This window comes from Helianthus annuus, chromosome 9 (assembly GCF_002127325.2).
Source record: "Helianthus annuus cultivar XRQ/B chromosome 9, HanXRQr2.0-SUNRISE, whole genome shotgun sequence".
Lineage (NCBI taxonomy): Eukaryota > Viridiplantae > Streptophyta > Magnoliopsida > Asterales > Asteraceae > Helianthus > Helianthus annuus.
The window spans coordinates 170,112,209-170,134,274 of NC_035441.2; the positions used below are offsets into that span (position 1 = coordinate 170,112,209).

General features: G+C 35.0%; 2 protein-coding genes and 2 non-coding genes across 5 annotated transcripts; 2 read left to right on the forward strand and 2 right to left on the reverse strand.

The window, feature by feature from the left end:
• The first annotated feature begins 1,915 nt into the window (after positions 1-1,915).
• On the forward strand, positions 1,916-2,003 carry LOC118482534. Its single transcript, XR_004868568.1, has one exon. It is a non-coding gene; the product is annotated as a small nucleolar RNA R16 (small nucleolar RNA).
• Positions 2,004-2,054: 51 nt separating this feature from the next.
• On the forward strand, positions 2,055-2,144 carry LOC118482535. The gene has a single exon (XR_004868569.1). It is a non-coding gene; the product is annotated as a small nucleolar RNA R16 (small nucleolar RNA).
• A 4,945-nt stretch (positions 2,145-7,089) lies between these two features.
• Positions 7,090-9,207, reverse strand: LOC110874925. 2 transcript variants are annotated; one of them, XM_022123259.2, is made up of 3 exons: positions 8,891-9,207; positions 8,504-8,624; positions 7,090-7,233 (listed from the first exon to the last, which is right to left on the reverse strand). In XM_022123259.2, the coding sequence occupies exons 1-3, from the start codon at positions 9,149-9,151 to the stop codon at positions 7,139-7,141; spliced, it is 477 nt and encodes a 158-aa protein (XP_021978951.1). In that variant the 5' UTR covers positions 9,152-9,207; the 3' UTR covers positions 7,090-7,138. The 2 variants fall into 2 exon arrangements, with proteins under 2 accessions (XP_021978951.1, XP_021978950.1); XM_022123258.2 differs by lacking the exon at positions 7,090-7,233 and having other exon boundaries at positions 8,182-8,624.
• A 452-nt stretch (positions 9,208-9,659) lies between these two features.
• Positions 9,660-16,436, reverse strand: LOC110879516 (glucose-6-phosphate isomerase, cytosolic). Its single transcript, XM_022127984.2, has 24 exons — positions 16,226-16,436; positions 16,026-16,070; positions 15,876-15,952; positions 15,673-15,754; positions 15,496-15,543; positions 15,223-15,378; positions 15,034-15,130; positions 14,880-14,922; positions 13,743-13,810; positions 13,545-13,629; positions 13,348-13,396; positions 12,363-12,435; positions 12,211-12,271; positions 12,063-12,129; positions 11,917-11,973; positions 11,766-11,819; positions 11,553-11,681; positions 11,416-11,479; positions 11,258-11,331; positions 11,126-11,179; positions 10,970-11,038; positions 10,797-10,886; positions 10,043-10,150; positions 9,660-9,958 (listed from the first exon to the last, which is right to left on the reverse strand). The coding sequence occupies exons 2-24, from the start codon at positions 16,068-16,070 to the stop codon at positions 9,908-9,910; spliced, it is 1,701 nt and encodes a 566-aa protein (XP_021983676.1). The 5' UTR covers positions 16,226-16,436; the 3' UTR covers positions 9,660-9,907.
• Between the last annotated feature and the right edge of the window lie 5,630 nt (positions 16,437-22,066).

Here is a 22,066-nt window from a genome sequence, read left to right on the forward strand (position 1 = left end):
AGACAAAGAAAATTAAAAAAAAGGAAAAAAAACAAAAAAACAAAGTAGAAGCAATTTATTATTTTAAATCTTCAGTGTCATCAGTCTCTTTTTTCTTTTGAAACTACAAGAAATGTGACAAATAAATGGCGTTTTGGGTTTGTCGTTGTTTATTTTCTTTGTTCATGTGTTGAATTGTCTTTGTTGATGTTTGAGTCATAGAGCGACCCCTGTGGGTGGATGCTATCTGCCACTAGTATAGGTCTCTTCTTATCATCCAATCCTTCTTCATGAACAAAGATGACAGTATGACATATGGGTGTCATCAGTCCATCTTTTTTCAATTTTGTCCATCTCATGCAGCAAAATCTTTTCTTCACTCGCGTAAAAAATCATTAGATGAAGCTTCTTGCAAAACTTTACTGAGGATGAAAGAAAAAGATGTTTGATGTCGTATTTTTTGACGTTTTAAATTGAGTTGTAAATTTTTTTAGCAAGCACTGTGTGTTTTTTTTGTGTTTTTTGGTGTGATAAACGGAAGGTGGTGAGGCGTTTCTATTTATAGATTTTTTTTGGCGCGTAGGTTAGGCGGGATGTTTTTTTTTATAAAACAAAATGTAAATTATATTTATTCGGATGTAAAGTTTGGCGTTATATATAATGGCGTTTCATATTTTATGGCGTTTTTGTAGCCAGAGAAGTTAAATAAAAACACAGAAAAAAGCACCCAGTGATAAAATTGGCGTTTTGTATTTATTTGGCGTTTTATTTTCAATGGCGTTTTATGTGAGGAATGGTTTTTTACGTTTTTACCCTTAGTGACGCGCGTCCACGTAATAAAATTGGTGTTATTTACTAAAATGCTACCGCGCCAATCTAGTCCATAGATTGTTTTGATCGGACGATCCATAAGCGTTCTCTCCGTCCTCACACTTTTGAGCGTTTTCTCTAAATCTTGACCCTATATATATTTAATATATTATAATTAACTGATAGGTGATTCGTAACTCTTCAATATCTTTGTAGGGTAAATTATAGTTTTTATCCTTTATATACACAAAAGATTTGTATATTTACTTATTGTGGCTAACTGCAACGATGGAGAAACGGTGGTGATGGCGACATCGATGTCGACGGTGGGTGGTGGGCAGCGAAACATTGTGAGCCTGTCGGGTCGGTGACAATGATGAGTGGTGGTGCTACCTCCTAACCCATTTGAACTTCTTTTTAAATTAATAAGTTTTACAATAGTTTTCTTTTTTAACCCATTGCATAAATTAAACAGACCCATGTTGAGTCGTTGTCTAATTTTTGATGTCCTAAATATAAGGAACTAGGAAGCTACCACATACATAAGAATCTTATCAAATTATAGGATCAACCCAACACAAAAAAAAAAAAAAAAAAAAAAGAAAAAAAAAGAAAAAGAACAACTCGACCGTTAGGCCCAACCCAAGACAGTTGTAGTAGCTCATCCAAAGTCCAAACCACATCTATCATAATCGGGCTTCATACCCTTTGTTATTCTCCAAGGCCCACTCATATTATGCAAACCCTAGCTACGGTTAACCCTATTTAGTCTCTTACGCGTCACTCTCTTTTGCATCACAACCAGTTCATCTCACCCTATTGTTTTCTAGGATCAAGTAATCGAGCTTCTTTTGTTTCAATTGCAGTCGTTTTTCTAAGAATTTATGTTTTCTATTGTTTGAAGATCTTAATTTGCATCTGTTTTACCCTCTCCTTGTTATGAATTTTGTATTATTCAAGGAGATATAACTGATGCATAAAGCTAATTAAGGATGGCTTACCAACGCATTGCATTTTTCACCTATTGCTTTAGTGTCAAATGGTCCTTCCTAAATTAATATCTATAATATATTTTCAGTTTATGTTTTTCTTAGTTTTTATAATTTTTTTTTTGTAGTTGAATTGTATTGGCAGATGACGATAACTCAGTTTTATGCTTAACACTCTGATTTAACCGTGGTGATTATAAACTCCGCTTATTATCTGATGCCTATTTTAATAACTGTTTTTGAGTTTTTATTTATTAATTTTTTTTGTTTTATAAGGAAAGCAAATGATGCAATAAAAACATCTTATACTACACACTGAAGATTTTGATGTAGAAAACTATCTCTCAATTGTTTTCTGATGCTTTCCCGTAACATATATTTTTAATGAAATATTGTGTTTTTCGATGATGAAATTTAGCAGACGGGCGGTCTGAAATGATGCCATGTTGATTGTCTGCGTAATATCCATTTAATGGATTCATTTCTGAGATTAAATGTTTTGACCGACATTTTTTGTGACAGTATTTTTGTGCTTTTTTTGTTTTCAAATTTGGTTTTGGTATGCGATGATGAGTATGCAATTATATGTCTGGACTTATGAGACATTGTCTATGAAATGTTACGCATTATTCTGAGCTTATTTTTTGTATCGTTTTCTAACTTTTTGTCGATGAAGCTGAACACAAAATGTTTAAAATGCTAAATAGATTTTATATATAGTACAATAACGTTGTAAAGTTAATAAACTAAGCAGGAATATCATCATAAAGAACACTTGCACAAACATAAACTTTCTTCTTGCCTTTGCTGTTATAACCAATCTTGTTCTACAAGAATATATAATTATTTTGGTTATAATATCAAAGATGAGAAGAAAATTTTTGTTGCTGCCAAAAACTACCCGCCTTTGACGAGTGTTAGATTAAACGCACTTCAGTTTACATAGAGCGGCATTATTTGACATGTGGCTGCCATGTGAGCACAAAAGCGATGCGATGCAAAAAGGTAGGGAGCACGACTTGTTTGTGGCGTTTTTATGAAGAGAAAAAAAACAGTAACAAGTACCACTCAAAATCCAATAACCAATCAAAAGCATTCAATTCTAATAATGCCACATACAAAGTTATTGGATCTCCTATAGCTGAGTAAAATTTTAATACTCTTGGGGACTCTGAATTGATACTATTCTGAATTTGGGCTCAAGTGGTTGAGTTCCAAGTTCACAGAGCTGATTGTGAATGACATCGGATATATAACTTCAAATCATCTTCATGGATCTTAGTCATAAAGACGTTTTGAAATATATTTACTCATTTATCTAGGAATGGCAATGAGCCGGGTATTGGTAATCCCAGGCCCGTACCCGGTAGTAATTCTTTGTCCCATACCTGGCCCGTTACCCGTCGGTTTTTTTTCAGGTAATTACCCAACGGGTATCGGGCATACCCGCGGGTATCGGGGATACCCGTTAATTTCTTAAAAATACCCATTGGAACAAATGTGCAGTTTTTACTTTGATGTTTATATAATTTACTATTTTAATGACTATAACGAATGAAATTATGATTAATAACTTATATATCATATTCAGACTACATATACTAAACTAAATTAAAACGATTACTTAATTAATTAGTAATTGTATTAGGACCACCTAATTGCATAAAACATCCACATAATAAAGGGTGATTGCTTTTATATCCAATATACATACTGAAAAATAAGTTATATGTTCCTTAAACATTTGCTATATACATATATACATATGACTATAGAGAAGGTAATAAGTACATATACTAAATTTATATATATGGAAATCTATAATATGATACTTTCGGGTAAATGGGCCGGGTATCGGGCGGGTATTTATTTCTATTTTTAAGCCCGTACCCGGCCCATACCCATTGGGCTTCGGGTATACGCGGCCCGTATGTTTCGGGTTTTGGGTATACCCATCGGGCTTGGGCTTTTTTGCCATCCCTACATTTATCCTCTGACTTGAGATGCATACCATTCTTTGATTATTGTCAACTGTTTTTGTGTAACTTGATCGAGAATAATAAGAACTGAGCACTGTGAGAATGAATTTGATCTATGTCTCATTGATTCAATTGATGTCTTTCTAGCACCCGTTCGTTGTACGTCTCAACCGGTTAATCTTTAACCACAAAGGTATATCTATCTCATTGGTAGATTAATTTGTATACCATGTTTGTAACTGTTATCCTCTTGGGTTTGTTTAAGTGTTGATTTTATTTTATATTATTCCTCTGCGTTTATTAATTACAGATCTAATTATATAATATATGAAATCCGTTTTTGATAAAAACAACACATGATCTCCACTGAAATCCAACAGACTCAAATCCTATAATTGGTGCAAGTATTGGCTAAAAAGCCCAGTATAAACCTGGAGCAGATTGGACCATCTGAAGTTATTAAAGTTAGAAAGTCACCCAGTAGACTTGAGATGGAGCGATGCGAAGCATCAATGTTAGGTGCCTTGTAAAGGCAGTAAAACCTTTGACAGATGGTCTAAGTTGGTTAAACATTGTAGTAAAACCTCTACACAGGTACACATATCCAAGGGCGTAGGATAGTGGGGGTGTGAGGGGGCGGCCGACGTCCTGAACTTTTCGCTCAGTAGTGAAGAGTATGTAGTTTTCGTATAGAAATTTTTGGGTATGTACATTTTGGACCCCCCGTTTTATAGAAATTTTTTGGTGTGTACGTTTTCGACCCCCCTGGGCCGTAAATCTAAAGCTTCGCCGCTGCACATATCCAACATGAGTTTTACCATTTTACATTTACGTGTTTTTTAATCGAAGTAGAGAGGTTTGGTGAGAATTCTGTTTATCATTTAATAAATATTATGTTCATTCATTTATGTTCGTTGTATACTAGAATTACCACCCGCCGCAATGCGGCGGGGATTCATTAGTTATATATCATGTTAGATGAAAGGCAAATGTTTCTCACATGACCACGAGCCTATGTGTAAAACCGAGAAAAAAATAACTAAGTCGATCTCTGACTCGCACGTTGCGACATACCTATAAAACGGGAAAATTAGACGCGCTGCGACGGACATGTCAAACAGGAAAAAAAATAGATGAAAAACGTTGAACCCCACACGCACGTTGCGGCGTGTTAACTCGGAAATTTAGAACGACACGTTAAACAGAGAACTTGTGAAAGATGAAAAGTTTATAACAGACTAAAGTTGAAAGTAAAAAAAGTGTTGAGATTATATTGCAAAAGATGAAAAGCTTTGGGTTGAAAGTAAATAAAAAATTAAAGGGGTTAAATTGCAAAAGATGAAAACTTTTGAATTAGAAGTGAAAAATCAAATTAATCAAAGGGGTTAAAATACCAAAAATTGAAAATTTAGACTTAAATTGACAAAGATTGAAACTTTAGAGATAAAAAAGAAATCAAAGATTATGAAAACAAAAGAGATAAATAAATTTAGTTAAATTGATGTTTAATACTATTATTATTATTTAATAAATGAGATAAATAAAAAAATAAGGGTGAGAAATTACCAGAGAATGACACGTGTCCAAAAAGAATTTTTGTAAAAGCTTTGGGTTGAAAGTAAAAAAATTAAAGGGATTAAAATTGCAAAAGATGAAAACTTTTGAATTAGAAGCGAAAAATCAAATTAATCAAAGAGGTTAAAATATCAAAGATTGAAACTTTAGACTTAAATTGCCAAAGATTGAAACTTTAGAGATAAAAACTAAATCAATTTCAGATTATGAAAACAAAAGATATAAATAGATTTAGTTAAATTGATGTTTAATATTATTATTATTATTATTATTATTATTATTTAATAAAAGAGATAAATAAAAAATAAGGGTGAGAAATTACCAGAGAATGACACGTGTCCAAAAAGGATTTTTGTTTATTAGTATAGAAAGATTTATAATGATATGTTTACTTTTAAGTTTCCTAAAACGTTTTCCAATACTCATCCTATTAGTCAGTAATGGTGTTGTGTATTGTTTGGTTAATCACGGATGTACATTCTTGTAAAAAGAAAAAAAAAAAAAAACTTTTTTATCTCTCGTTGCCTTTGTTAGTCACATTTTGGGCTCATTCTCAACGCCTTCACCCCAATAGCGGTTGAATCTTACAGGGCCGCTTAGGCAGCGGTGGCCTCGCTTGGGGCTGGGTGGTGACATAGACCACGAAAGGCTTTAGGACGACCGCAATATATGGTCTAAAAGTCTAAACCGGTATAACATCTCAACTTGTTTTTCATATATTTAATAACTAGGTTAGAACCCCGTGTATTACACGGGTTGAATAAATGTAATTTTATATACTAAATTAAAACAACTATTTTTTTAAAAAACTCGTTTATTACACTGGTTGAACAAATTTAGTTTTATATATTAAATAATAAAAAAAAATTATATCTCTAAGAACCCAATAATGTTAAAATTAGTGCAATTTCACTTTTGCCCTCCGAGCGTCCACACATATACATTATATGCGCATACCGCAAGCGGGACGAATCTATACTATGTAATAAAAAAAGTTATATCTTTAAAAACACCATGTATTACATGGGTTAAATAAATGTAATTTTATATAGTAAATAATATGCTATTGGATTCGTTTAAAAAAGCATAAATTTGGTTCGGTTTAATTCGAATCAAGTCATAAACTTGGTTATGTTTAATTCGAATTGATTAGAACCCCAATTTGAAAAATCAAAAATAGAATTATATTATAAGCTTCTCTTCCTAATTAGTGTTTTTTAAAGTTTGATCTAATGTCTAATAAGTTATTTTGTATATTTTGTTTGTATTTTAATTTTTTTATGAGCGTATTATTGTTTTTTTTAAGTTTAAAATTATTGTTTTGTGTTATTATTTAAAACATCTTTAATTTATAATTTAAGTTTGAAGATAATATATTATTAGATTAAATAGAATGATTCTATCTGTCATTCAAAGTAAGATAAAATTTAACATTAATTGATTATTTATTATTTAATTAATTGATATAAGATAAATATAAAAATGCAGGAAATTAAAATGTAGACGCCTTCAATAAGTGACACGTGACATTAGGTACAAATTAAATACATGTAACTGACTATATTTATCTTATCTAGAACTTCATCACATATCAATTCTGCCTTTGACTTTTTATTTTTAAATACATAATAAACTATGTTGAATTTTTAATTACTCAATAACTAGTGGGATTTGCCTGCGCTATGCGGCAGGAATTCGGTTTTTATCGATATCGGACTGTTATGGTATTGACACACACTACAACGACTGAAAAAAGGAACCGAAAAAATAAAGTCTTTATATACCCAAAAAGATATCCACATTGTTTTACATCAATAAATAACCATAAAAACAAACACTGGTACCTGCTCCGATGATTTCAGTCACAATACTGGTACGACATCGACACTTGCTACAACTTACTGTACCGAAAAAGTACTTTATCAGTTTTGAGCAAAATTTAGATCTAGACGTAGATAAACATAAGCAGGTCATAACAATAAACTCATAAAATTTTATAAAACGCCTTATCTTAAAAGTTATAATCGAAAAACAAAATATATTAAAAGATAATTAAAATATTTTAAGATTATAATAACAATATAATATAATAATTAAACAAATAAAGGTTACTATTCATGGCAAGTCAAAATTCATATGTATAATGAGGTTGATTCAATTCTAAACTAATTTACTTTTTTTTTGAATGCAATTATCATTTGATATCTTACTTGTATATAATATATCAAGAAAACAGAAAGAAACATCTATCAACGTATATATAATAAACAACTATTATCTCATAAATTGAGGATGAGTGGTGATGATCATAAATACTTATGAAGGAGGGTGTTGATGATTTCTAAACTATGGGTGATTATTATTTTTCAATTTTGTGATATGAATTACATAGTTTCTGTCAACTATAAACTTTTTAATAAAAGAGGGTAGAAAAACACTCCAGTTTTATATTTCGATTTAAGACTCTGATTAAACTAATTAATGGATAAGTAATAGCTTTTTAAACAATATTTAATGGTTTGAAAGTTGCTCTAAAACACACCACCCGTTACATCTTTTGACTTTCTCTCTTGCTTATCGACTCACAAGAAGAAAACTGTAAAATGTATTCTGATGCTAACAAGAGGTGAAGGATTCAAATCCTAAAAGGTGCATCTATAACCGTATTTCGAAGTAGTATGTTTGCCGTTTGAAAAAGACGTTTCTGCCCCCTGATATCGTCTAATTCCATTTTATATACCTTAAGTTTTTAACCCCCGTTTATTGAACCCCATTTATCTCATTTACTCTCTCCAACATATATACATAATATTTCTAGCCCATTATTTATAAATAAATATATCTCATTCTTATATAATTAGCTTTTAAATATTAATAAAATAGTTTTTAGGTGTTTTACAACCGTGAAAACTAAAGAGACAGTTAATGCATGAAATGTATTTTACTTGTGGATTGAAAAAATAACCGAAAGTAGCTTATTCTTTCTACTCATAAGGGTGAGCGGGGCACTCCCCTAAGAGGGGAGTCCTCTCTCTTACGCACACCCAATCAGGTTATGCCATGTCAACTCCCCTCACACCCCAATTTGATGGCGGCACTCCCCTCTTAGGTGACTTGTTTTTTTATTAAAAAAAAAAAAGTTTTCATTGGTTGATTGAATGGGGGGCCCACCTTCTCTCTCCTTCCCTCTTCGGTGCCGGCTCCCCGATTTGGCCTCCCGCCTGGATGGCGGCACCACCCCACTCGGCGAAGTTGGTCCCCGCATGGGGTCACCGAGGGTGCCCCCCTCACCCTAACACAATGAAATTACACCAACAATGTCAATATGGATCATAATTTCCATATCATTTCGACTTGAAAGATTAGAAACAGTTCAAGAATTTCAGTATTTTCAAAACATGAAATGAAGATATATGCACATATAAAAGAAATTTAAACAACATGAATCAAATGATCAAAATCTGTCCTACAAATTGGACAAGTTCTTCTATGAACCAACCAAAGATCAATACAATGGCTATGAAACACATGCTCACAACTTGGAAATCTTTTGCATACCTCAAGATCTTTAAAATCATCCAAACATATTGAACAACTCAATGATTCTTCATGTGCTTCATTGATCTTATGATTAAAACATCGCAACGTTTGCAACTCCTCCCGCGACAACCCGGAGGGCTTATGATCAACTTCATGCGCGTCAACTCTAAAAAGGTCTGATTTGGCAATGAACCCGATAACGGCATAAACTATCATCAAATAAAGGGTGACAATGGAGATTATGCAAAGGAGAGAGAGGGGTGGAGGAGGAAGCACCATTTTTGATAATCAGAAAGAAGGAATGGAAGTTGGTTGTGTTTGGAAAATAAATAACAAAGAAGGTGAGGAGTTGTTAAAAGTATATAAAATTGGGTTTGACCCTATTTAAATATATTGGTTGGGTTGGAAGGGCATCTGTTGACTTTGTTGAATGTTTAGCTTCAACTACAAATAATGGATGAACCTGCAGAGGACTATGTCAATCATTGAACACCAAATCACAATGATCATACATTATATAATATATTCTGTTATTATCTAATCTAACATGACATTTTCTTTAACTTATGCTTTAAAAAGGTTCCTTAATCCAGATTATAATTGTCAATCTTATAAAAACATAATATTTTCAACCATTATGATGTGATGTATGAACTGAAAAATGGGTACAACACTTTTGAGTTGTTGAGGTTATTGAAACATTTCATCAAACAGTTGGTGGCCAAGAAATCTAATTCTAGTCCCACAAACTCAAGATCTACTTATTTTTCTTAAACTTGCAGCAACATTCAATATACAACAATCATTGAGAAATACAAAGAAAGTGACTGTAACAAGAGGCTTGATTTCACAATCTTATTCAGGAAATTAAAGCATTAATTCCATCATTCTGGATCACAACAAAATGTGAAGAATTATTATGCTCGTGCAACACGAGTCACGCGGTTACAAAAAGAAGCAACAGATGATGAGAGTTGGTGTAACAAATCAAAAACTATGTTATCATCTGGTTTGGTATCTTGGTTTCAGAAAACTTTATATCTTAGGCAATTGAGTTGTGGGTTCCGAAGGCACGTCTGCACTTGCCTGCCAAAAAAACAAAAACAGATTTTGGTTTTAATAGTTTGATCTCGTATTCTTTTAAAAGATTACGGTTTGCATCTTTTGTACCTCAAGATATCTTGTGAGCAACTTGGTGGTACTAAAATTGAACCCCTCAACCGATTCTCCTTTCTTACGAGATGCATGAAGTTGCTTTCTGACCTGGGATGCAAGTGACTGCAAACTCTTCTTATTAGTAATTTTTATCTACTAAAAAAAAGAAACACACACATAATATATGTGTATGTGTGCACATATGGCTGCAAACGAACCAAATGAACACAGAACAAGACCTTGTTCGTGTTCGTTTGTTAAGTAAATATGTGTTCATTTACCGAACGAGATTTCATGTTCGTGTTCATCAAGGAAATGAACGTGTTCACGTTCGTTTGTTATTTTAGGTAACGAACGCAAATGACATTCATGAGCACAAACGAACACTAACTAATGTTCATGAACACAAATGAAAACGAACGAGCACAAACAAGCATTCATGAACAGAATACATAATACACCAATACTTATTAAATATTTTATTTGTCGAAATTTTGAAGTATTTAAATAAAATCTAAAAATTAAAAACGCTAATGAACTATTGAACACATACGAACACGTTACCGAGCCTTCACGAACATAAATGAGCAAACACGCCACTTGTTCATGTTCATTCATACAAACTAAATTTCTTGTTCGTGGTTGTTCATTTATTAAACGGACGAACACAAACGAACTTCCCTCAAAACGGTTCACGAACTGTTCGCTGAACGTTCGGTTTGTTTGCAGCCCTATGTGCATGTGTGTGCGTGTGAGTGTGCATGCATACCTTTCCTAGTTCAACTCCCCATTGATCAAAAGAATTGATTCCCCAAACAAAACCTTCAACAGCAATTCTGTGCTCATAGATAGCTAGTAACTGAACAGACAGTAGAAAAAGATTTCGTAAGATGATGTCAGCGCCAGATGCGCAGATTTGACTAAAGTTTATACTGGTCAAACCTGTCCAATTCTATAAGCATCCAATGATGGAAGTAGAAGGCTAAGTGATGGCCTATTCCCAGTAAACGTCTGTCAATGAGGATTAAATTAGTAATCATGAATCAACGATTCATTTGCAAGCGGAAAAAAATTTAATTCATGAAGGGAATTAATAACCTTGTGAGGAACAAGATGAGGTGCAACATTCTCACTTTGCAATTGTTCAGGGGTCTGGAAAGAAGACAAAATCATTAAAAAGATAATATTTTTATATTTTCCTTGAAGGTTATGCAATCAATTACGGATTACCTTCCCATAAGCAAGAGCATCAGGTTGTGCAAAAAAGTTGGACATGAGCTCATCATGGTTATTTACCACTTCATCTGCAAACGAAATTGTAAATAATAACGAATAAGCAACGACGGGACAAGAAACGAAAGAAAAAAAAGATGAAAATAAAATAGAACCTTTAAGGTAGACGGGTTGTTGACTTTTCACGATACCAATAAAATCACAAGGAATAACACGCCCCTGAAAAAACTCCAAAATCAAGGTTGACAAAAGCTAAATTGTAAAAGAACGAAACTGCAATCACAGTACGTACCTGATGAATTAATTGGTAAAAACTGTGTTGACCGTTTGTTCCCGGTTCACCAAAATCGATTTCACCAGCTTCAAAAGGAAGGCGAACACCGTCTATGGATACTCCTTTTCCGTTACTTTCCATGCTAACCTGTACATTAAGTTGGAAGTACCAAACATTTTAAAAAATCTTTCAGAAAAGATAAAGAATAACGCAATGTAAGTGATAATTCACCTGTTGAATGTGTGGAGCAAGCTTTTCAAGAGCTTGAGTGTAAGGCAGGATAGCCTAGGGAAGAAAAAAAAGATCATAAATTATGTTAATGAATTCAATCAAGAATAGATAAGCCTAGTGGGATTTTGTATATAAAAAGTTAAAAACTCACTCTTGCGGGATATCCAAGAAAAGAGACATTCCATACGCTCAGTAAACCCAAAAGAACCTGAAAAATGTCAACGGATAAGACATTTAGTAAGATAAACAATCACACAGACGAGATAAAATGTAGAGGTGTAAATAATTTATGCATACAGGGATATTGCTCTCGAAAGGAGCCGAGTGGAAATGCTGATCAATACTTCTAGCGCCTGCTAGGAATCTGTAAATAAGTGAATTCATGTCAGTAAAAATAAATAATGATGCCGTTGAGTGAGTAGATGAAGTTCATATGTTACTGTACTTTTCAATGACGGAAAACCCGTATTGGAGAGATAAAGGTAATACTCCAACAGCACTGCAAACTGAAATGGATAAAGACCCATCAGATGAATATTTTTTTAAGAAAAATGGGTTTCTTTTCTTTATTATTTGTGTAAGAACGAATTATCTTACCACTGTATCGGCCTCCTACCCAGTCCCAGAATGCAAAAGCGTTATTAGGATCAATCCCGAACTTCTCCACAAGCTGCATCAAATGTATATTGAAAAAGGTAAAAACTATAGTTAAGCCAGAATTTCAGATGATTCACCATCTAAGATAATTCTATCTTTAAATATTTTCTAATAATACTTTGCACATAGGCCTGTAAACAAATCGAACGTTCATGAACTGTTTGTGAACTTGTTCAGTGGGAAGTTCGTTTAATTAAACGAATGAACGTGAACACACATTTTGTTCATTCATTTATGTTCGTGAACGTCCGTTTATGTTCGTTTATTTACATTTGTTTATGTTCATTCATTTATGTGTGTTCGTTTATGTTCATTTCGATTTAAATACATAAGTAGTTATATTTATGTGAATAACTGAATATTAAACATAAAAGGAACTTTCTAACTACTTATATAAAATAACTAATTGGTAATTGGGCTTTATAGTTATAAAAATGGGTTTTGCAATGGAATTCATCGTAATTAATCACTAATTTATATAAAATATTACTTTATGTTTGTTTATGTTTAGTCAATTGTGTTCATTTATGTTCATTCGTGTTGTTTATTGTTTGTCAAACTATGTTCGTTTAAGTTTGTTTGTTTATGTTCGTTTACGTTCGTGAACTGTTCATTTAGGTTTTAAACGAACAAACATAAACGAACACGAACATGAACAAAAAAATGTGTTAGATTATATGTTGGTGTTCGTTTTCATGTTCGGTTAAAGTTAGATGAGCGAACACGAACATGCCACTGTTAGTGTTCGTTCAGTTCACTTACAGGCTAGGCCTATTTACACCTCCAGAATTAGTTGCAAATTAAAATGCTCATACAACCTATATAATTTTATAAATGAAGGATTTATGACTAACAAACATAACAGAAACCACAACAGGACATGCAAAGTGGGCAAAACAAACCAAACGAATGTACAAGATCAAACCTTCAGATTTGTGCTAACAGCAACCATGTGCTTTGAAACAGCTTGTGGCCTAAAAACAACAAATAAAACGATCACGTTATACAAGAGGAAGGTATGGATCTTTTAATTTAATTAGTATGGACATAATATAAGAGTTGATCAAACATTGACATATTGCTATAGGATCTAGAAACATTAATAGAAAGTTAGAAACATACCCTAAAGCAGATGAGATCCATTCCCTCAATGTCCGAGCATTCAGCATGGTCTCAGCTGTAGTAAAAGTCTTGGAAACTACAACAACTGCATTGAATATTTGAATACAAAATATATCAGAAAATATAAAACAAGATACAGTGTTATGTTTGTTGAAATAAAAAGGAAATGCAAGACATAATAACGTAAAGTAGTATCACCTAAAGTGGTCTCTGGATCCAAGCCTGAAATATTTCTGGCAACATCTACTGGATCAACATTAGCTAGACTGCAGATATACCCATATATTAGGATAGAATAAGTAAGAATATGATGTTGTGGCATAAGCCACATTTCAGGGAATATGTTTTTTTGGGAAGAACTGATGCGAAATTGTGAAAATAAAACTCGGTATAAATATGTTCATGGAAGCAAGCAGCAAAAATATAGTTTTTTTTTTCACATCGTACATCTTTTCAGGGGCTTCAACATTAGACTATGGCCAGCATGTCCTAACGAATTAACAAGTGTAAAGTATTTATGTTGTCAAAAGCGCAAAAAGCACGCGCCTAGGCGCCCGGGCGCAGCGAGGCGCAGCTATAGCGCCTGGTGGCAGCCTAGGCGCAAAAATGGGTTTTTCTGAAAAAAGCGGTCTGAGGCGCAGGAAAGGCGCGCAAAAAGCCTGAGGCGCACCGCAAAAAACAGGGAAAAAACGAAAAAAAAAACAGGAAAAAACGAAACTGAGTGAGTATAAAAAAACTGCCTCACGCGGGCCCGGGTTTTTCGGAGCTGCATTCGTGTCCGCAGGTGCGGACACACATGAGTTCAACCAAATTCAACCAAATTCCTTGCGCCTAGGCTCCGGGCGAGGCCGATGCGCCTCGCCTGCACCTTGCGTCTTTGACAACATATTTTCAATTTCTTTTTTAATGGGTCTACACCATTTACACCAAAGATATATCACGTTGATAGCAAGTCTTTAGATACATTCATAATTTCAACTACATGTCCTTCCCCTAGAGCTTCAATGCTGGCTATGGCATTCATAACAAGTATATAACTGCATGTGTTGTCAGAATTAAAGTTCAGATTGCTAATATACAGATACCCTAGAAATTAAATGGTAAATTGGTGATGAGATACAAATTCACAAACAGACGGATTCCATATCGGTCTAAGATTAACATGCTCATAATCTGAAATGGCGATATAAAACCACTAACTAAATAAGCAATCAAAGATAAGAACACATTTACTTCATCACAAAGCACACAATTTGTTTTCTTTCCCATTTATACAGTTTGTCGCGGCATCGTCCTCTTTACCCCCCCAAAAAAGAACATGATATGTATACTTACAAGCGAAGCTGCCGTCCTCCTGCTAGTTTACTAGCCTCTGAATCTGCAAGTTCCCAATTTTTTCTTTATAATAAGCATTTTTTTATTCAATTAAGCCCACTAAAATAAGAGATTTGGTTAATATCCGACTGAAATATGGAGTTAAGAAAGCTACCTGTTTGAAGAGCGGTGTGCACAAACAACGGACCAAGAAAGCTTCCACCAATACCAATAGCAACTACATTGGTCAATGCTTTCCCTGTGGCCCCAACCTAACAAAGGTTGAATGTTCAACAATATTATATATTTATACAGATAATGTTATTCTTCTAAAACAAAAACAGCTAGTAAAATTGATAGATACCCAGGAACCATTGCGAACTTTATCCGAGAATTCTTTTATTTTATCAAGAACTTGCCAAACATCTGGTACAACATTCTTCCCATCACTGTTTATTGTCGCATCCTTCGAAGCACGAAGAGCTACATGAAGCACAGACCTGTTCTCCGTGCTGTTTATCTGAAGTACATACAAGAAAATAAGACCTGAATCAGCTATTATCCTATACTTTTTCCAAAAACAAGTCACTCCATGAGTGTTACACCTGAATAAATTAAAAATCATAGCTTTACTTACATGCTCCCCATTGAACATACTATTAATCTTCTGTTTAAGATGTGCTTCCTGCATTAGACAATAAACTGATCAGAAAATATCTCTTTTTTTTTAGCAAATTCCATTTTCCAATCAACTAATACTATGATAATGTTGTTATAACACCATTCTCAACCGAAAAATATAAGGCCAATCTACCTCAGCAAGTTTAAAGAGCTTAGAAACCGTATCGACAGTGGCTCTCTGTCGAGAATAATCGAAGAATATCCCATCAAACTCGCTGTATAAAACCAAATGAAAAAAAAAATCACTCATCACTCTCTTAACCTAAACATAAAACTTCAAAAAATAATTAAACATTTGGCACTAGTTCATAAGAGAGTTTAAACAAAAAATCATACAGCATCATTGACTTGCATCTGTCAGTATCAGTCATCAAATCACGCAAATGCGTTTTATCAATTTCCCCAACATGAGCCTACAAGTAATAACACCAATTAACAATTGCAATTCAACACAAATACATCCAATTAAAAATAAAATAAATAAACCTTGAGGTCTTTCCATGATGCAGTGTCTGAGATTAGAGTCGCCATCTGCAACGCAAACACAAAATCAAACCAATTACAATTATAAAACCGCTAAAATTAAATTAAAAAAAAAAAAAAAACAGATGAGAGAACGATTGGAATTGACCGGTGACAATGAAAGGAAAAGGTAGACAAAGATCGGATAAGTGGAATGGAATTACCTGGAGATAGATTAGGAGGATCGATTAGGAAGAAGAAGAAGAAGAAGAGTATTGAGAAAGGGGAAATAAATGTGTATTTGAGTAGAAAAGGGGTATAAAACAGGTGGCGGTGTGTAGAGAATAGAATATGCCGTGGATCAGGCCTTTGTGTTTCTATGGACGGTGTCTAAAATCAAAATTATAAACAACCAACTTCTATTTTCTCTAGATTAGTTTTCAAATTTTAGAGAGAAAAGTTTTTTATTTTACATTTTACGATTATACACCCAAGTCACTATCGAAGGTCAAGTGGTCTCGTAAACAACCAGCTTCAAGTATCTAGGATCGTTTTGTTCAGAGTGATGGGACATAGATCATGACATGACACATAGAGCTCAGGTAGGATGGTTTAGGTGGAGGGCGGCTTCAGGGGTACTGTCTGATAAGAATTTCCTAATTAGATTATGACGAGGTATGACCCGGATCGGCTAACCCGACCCGGTCATTACCTATTATTTTATTATAAATAATCAATTATAAACATTTATTCTATAATGTTCCATTCTGCATGGATAAATCACGTAAATAAATCCCCATTCTTTTGGGAAGATCATGCAAATCCCTAACTTATCGGAGTTCATCCTAAGTTAGGAAAAACCCTAATGGTAAACTATAAATAGAGGTAAACATATAAGGTATGATCCATCTTGCTCTCGTTTTACTCTCTCTCTCTCTCTCTCTCTCTCTCTGCATTCATACTTTCTTTCTCCCACAACCGAGACTTATTCTCACGCCGGAGGGTGGTTACAGGAATAACCCCATTCCTGTAACGAGTCCTAACGGTGTTCTGTTTTGCAGCTAGCTGTTTGGATCGCCAAGAGTTGAAGACTGAGTCGGATACTACCATAAAAGGTAAGTGTTTCTTCATTGGCGCCATCAGTGGGACCTTTTCGATAGCAACAAGACTGAACCCCATGGCAAGCGATCAGAACGTAGCAGTAACACCAAGCCAGGTAATGGTAACTAGCAATTCACTGCTAGAGACAAGCCCTATTACCACCATGCCAGCCTCACCGGCTGTAACCAGGTCGCTCGACTTGGAATTCGAAGCAGAAGGACCCCCACCAGGCTTTACAGGCACCACTGCCGTTTCTTCTGGGACGACGGCGGCAGACCTGTTTTCCTACACTTCTCTGTAGTTCAATCAGTCGAACCAATTGCAACAGGCGTTAACGTTTTCACCCCGGCAACAACCACTAGCGCACAGATGATACGTCACAGCACTATGCCAGTTATACATCGGCAAGCCCAAGCACTGTTATACCACAGGTGAGCATGCCTCAATACTATCAACCTTCGGTCACCTACGCCATGTGTAACAACTCTCACTATAAATATTACTTATTATGTTAATTTTTCAATAAGGAAACCCTAATTGAGAAACCCAAGTAATTCTGCATAAACCCTAAAATTTTCATAACAATCAGAATCAGGATCAGGACCCCTAAAACTCAAGGGGGGTAAACCCTAGCTTACGATTATCCATATAACTTGCTGTAGAAATCGAATTTATCAATTTCATCAACTCAGCCAAGCTAGTTAGGGACGTGGCTACCCTATGGAGTAGGGTGACACCTCGCGTCACGCGACGTCCCCACGTAGACCCCTCGCGTCACGCGAGGGGGGTCAAATTTTCAGTATAAATAGAGGGCTTTGGGACTTGATTTCTGGAGTTGAAACGACGTAAAAACTCAATTCGTGCACTGAATTATCGACTGTTTACTTCAAACACACACAAATCACGAAACGCTGCCGCGATAACAGGGTAATAACTCGATTGCTATTACGATTCAACGTCCGATCGATTGAAACTATCCAACGAATGTTTAAGTGCCGGTCAAATTGAGTTTATACTTTGTCATTCGTCGTTAATTCGATGGATGTTTAAGTATTGCACTTTGTCATTCATTGTGAGGGTTTAATCTCGTGAATTGTCGAAAATGTTATATTAGTTACTAACCCAGTTCGTGTGCATTGTTATTTAAATTAGGTTAAACAGGCTAATCAGTAGATTAAACTCCGCCCGCATAAATCTGCAATGTGAGTCATTCTCTTTTTACCAAACTTGCTTTCAAAATCATGTTTATTTTCAAAAGTTATAATTACAGGGATTAAGTCTTTGTAGTCTTCATTACAGCCGGTATGTGGGGTTTTGTATACATTACTTGTTAATCCATCACCATTGGACAACGAGATAGCCAAGGGGTGATATGACCATAGTCACAGACACCATTAGACAACGAGATAGCCAATGGGTGGTCGAGTGACAAATACCGTGGGTATATGGTTGACATGTAGAAACATTGTAATCGCTCTTAATACTGTAAATTATAACAATAATATCGTTTTAGACAAAATGAATGATTCACTCAGTATTTCCCCGCTGACAAAACCTTTTTCAAACATGTTTCAGGTGATCTGTTGTGCCGTGAAGCACTACAAGCTTAAGGAAGTGGCTCAATATAAATAAATAAAGAAACATGTTTTGTAAAATAAAGATTCCCAGTGAAATCACTTTATTGGAAATTACAGGGTTTTATCCCTAAATTATGTAATAAAGTAAACGGGCATTTTTAGTATTAAAAGATCTGTATTAAAGACTTCCGATGTCGCTTAAATTAAATGCCACGGGGTTCCTGTCCCGCGGCTCTGGACCAGGTCAAACCGGGGCTAGGGCCGTGACAGGAAAAGGTGGTATCAGAGCCACTGATTTAAGCTAATTAAGTATTCAGCAAAATACTTAATTTTACTGATTGCCATTCTGTAATTATGTGTTTATTAACTGACTATTTGTTAGTTACAGTATGGGTAAACAAAGACTTTCGGCTATCTATCATAAATTAGATATTTCACCTAAAGAAAAAGGAATTTCCTCAAAATACCCAGCAGATATGGAGGAAGGAATATTTGTCCATAAAACCCAGTTTGAAAAGCCACTTTCTCCTAATAAAAGAAGTTTGATTATTAGGAAAAGTCAGGAGAAAGGAAAGAAATCACAACCAAAGTAAGTGAAGGTTAATCAGGAAGCCCAGAAAATAGGCAATAATCCACCTTGGGAAGACAAATTAGATGAAAAATGGGCAGATATTTATATGTTAGCAACGGTAGCAGTAAATACCAACCTTTAGAAAACTATTAGTACACTCAAGCCAGAAGCTCTAAAGAAAAGTTATCCAGTAAATAAATAAATTACGATAAACCCTAGTGTGTTTCAAATTTCAGTTGTCCTTTGTATTAAATTTATCACACGGTATGCAATAATATTTAAATATTTGTGAAATTTTGTTATAAAATTTTAACTTAGCATTTTGTGTGCATTTTGCATATATGCTAAACAGCATGAATGAGTTATCTGAAGCCCTTCAGAATCTCAATCTCTATCATGTACCAATAGAAGTTTCCAACGACTTCACTGGTTACATTGCTGATTTGGAGGAACCTATGGAATTTCAAGCTCCACCTCCGAAGAAAGCAAAGCCTAAGAAAAGAAGAAGATATGTAGGATGGAGGAAAGTGCGCAGGAGAAAACCAGCAACTAGGAAAATTCCCAAAATAGAAAATCCTATGGATAAAGGAAAAGGGATCAAGATCGGAGAGAGTTCTAGGCCAGCAGGGATAGAAATCGGGGGAAATTCTAGGCCAACGGGAATAGAAATCGGGGAAAGTTCTAAGCAAACTGAAGAATTTCCATTTCAGGAGGAATTAGATCATCTACTGGCAAGTTGTGATATTATTGGACCTATCACCAACAATCTCTACCCTTATCCTGCTGAAACCCAACTTCCAATGAATTTGGAACCAGCTATTCCAGATCCTCTAATCCACACCCAACCTTTAGGAGAAATGGACGAATGGTGGACTAACGACTGACAGTTTCTAAACCTTCTTAATAACCCTTATGACTTTTTCCCTCAGTTCGACCCAGAACCTATACCAAACCCACCGATGAGTAATGAGAACCTAGCCGAACTCCGCCATTTTGGCGAAGAACTGATAGGTACAGGGAATATGATCCGGGAAATGGGAGAACAAATCTCCTGGAAATACGATGAGAGGGAACGTCGCTACTAAAATGCCAGCTAACAAAGGAATAGTGGGGTTGGGAGGCTGTGTTTGTATAATAATAGTAGTAACAAAAATATAACTCTGTAAAATAGAAATAAAACGTTGTAAGATAAACAGTGTGTACGGATGCCTAATATAATCTATAAAAATGGAAGTCGAGAAATCGACAATTTTGGCTATACATGTGTTGTAAAAGTTGTGTGATTATGTGCAATTGATTTGTATATTTGATTATCGATTATTTGACACCAATCATTTATACCTATAATAATTACCAGATGGAAAACGCTGGTAATGAACTTGTTAATGAAGTAAATCAATATGAGCAAAATCAGGAAAATCAATTCATGACTAGGCAAGATATCGAGAATATCGTTGCTCAAGGGATAGCCAATGCTATTCCATCAATTCTGGCTGCTGCCCAGAAACCTGCTGAACCTCAACAAATCATTCCTAGTAAACGTACTCAGGAAGATAATTTCAGTAATAGCGTAAATGGAGACGGCAATCATGATAATCATAACAATGATCCACGGCAGGCCCCACTCCCTAAGAAAATGAAAGTTGCAACGCCTGGTTGCACTTACAAAGAATTTCTTGCTTGTAAACCAGCTGAATTTGCAGGCAATGAAGGGGCAACTGCGACACTGCGTTGGTTGGAGAAAACCGAAGCAGTACTTATGATAAGTAAATGTGCTGAAGAAGACAAGGTTATGTATGCTTCGCATCTTTTTAAGGAAGGAGCGCTAGAATGGTGGAATACGCTACTTCAAGCCAAAGGAAGAAATATGGCCTACGCCATGAATTGGGAAGAATTTAAGCAGCTAATGGAAAGAAAATTCTGTCCCGAGTATGAAAAGGAACAAATGGCAAATAAGTTCCTGAGCCATTGTATGGTGGGTGTAGACTGTCGAGGATATACTTCAACATTCTTCGAATATGCGAGAGTGGTACCAACCATGGCTTCGCCAAAACCGGTGCTTATTTCCCGTTATATTTGGGGATTGATTGGCGAAATCCGTAATATTGTTAAAGCTGCGAGACCTCGCACTATTGACGATGCGGTAGAATTAGCTAACACCCTAACTGATGAACTGGTACGTACAAGAGAAGAAAACCAGATGAAGGAATTGGCTCAGAAAATTACCCAAGGATTTCGTATGGGTAATAATAGCAGGTTCAAGAAAAGAGGAATCGGGCAATCTTCCACTCCGCCTTTCTGCAGGAATTGCAGAAAGAAACATTTTGGAAAATGCAATGAAACCTGTAACTTTTGCAAAGCTATAGGACATCGCGAGGAAGATTGTAGAAAGAAAACCAGGATCTGTTATAACTGTGGAGAAGCCGGACATTTCAGAACCGAATGTCCCAAACTGATCAAACCATCAGACAACAAAGCTAAGACAACCGGCGGAACTACTAAAAAGAATGCCAGAGCATTCCAGCTGACCACTCAAGAAGCAGAATTCATTCCCGATTTAATAGCTGGTACGTTTCTAGTTCACAACGTGTATGCAAAAGTATTATTTGACTCTGGTGCAAACCAAAGTTTTATCAATACTTCATTCTGCCAAGCTCTTAATTTACCCTTGACCAATCTTAGGCAGATTTTTACAGTCGAAACGGCAGATGGAAATTCTGTTAAAATAGATAAGGTTTTGCGAGAAGGAAATATAGAACTCTTAGGCCATAAATTTTCCGCAAACCTGTTACCTATGAAGTTAGCCGAATTCGATT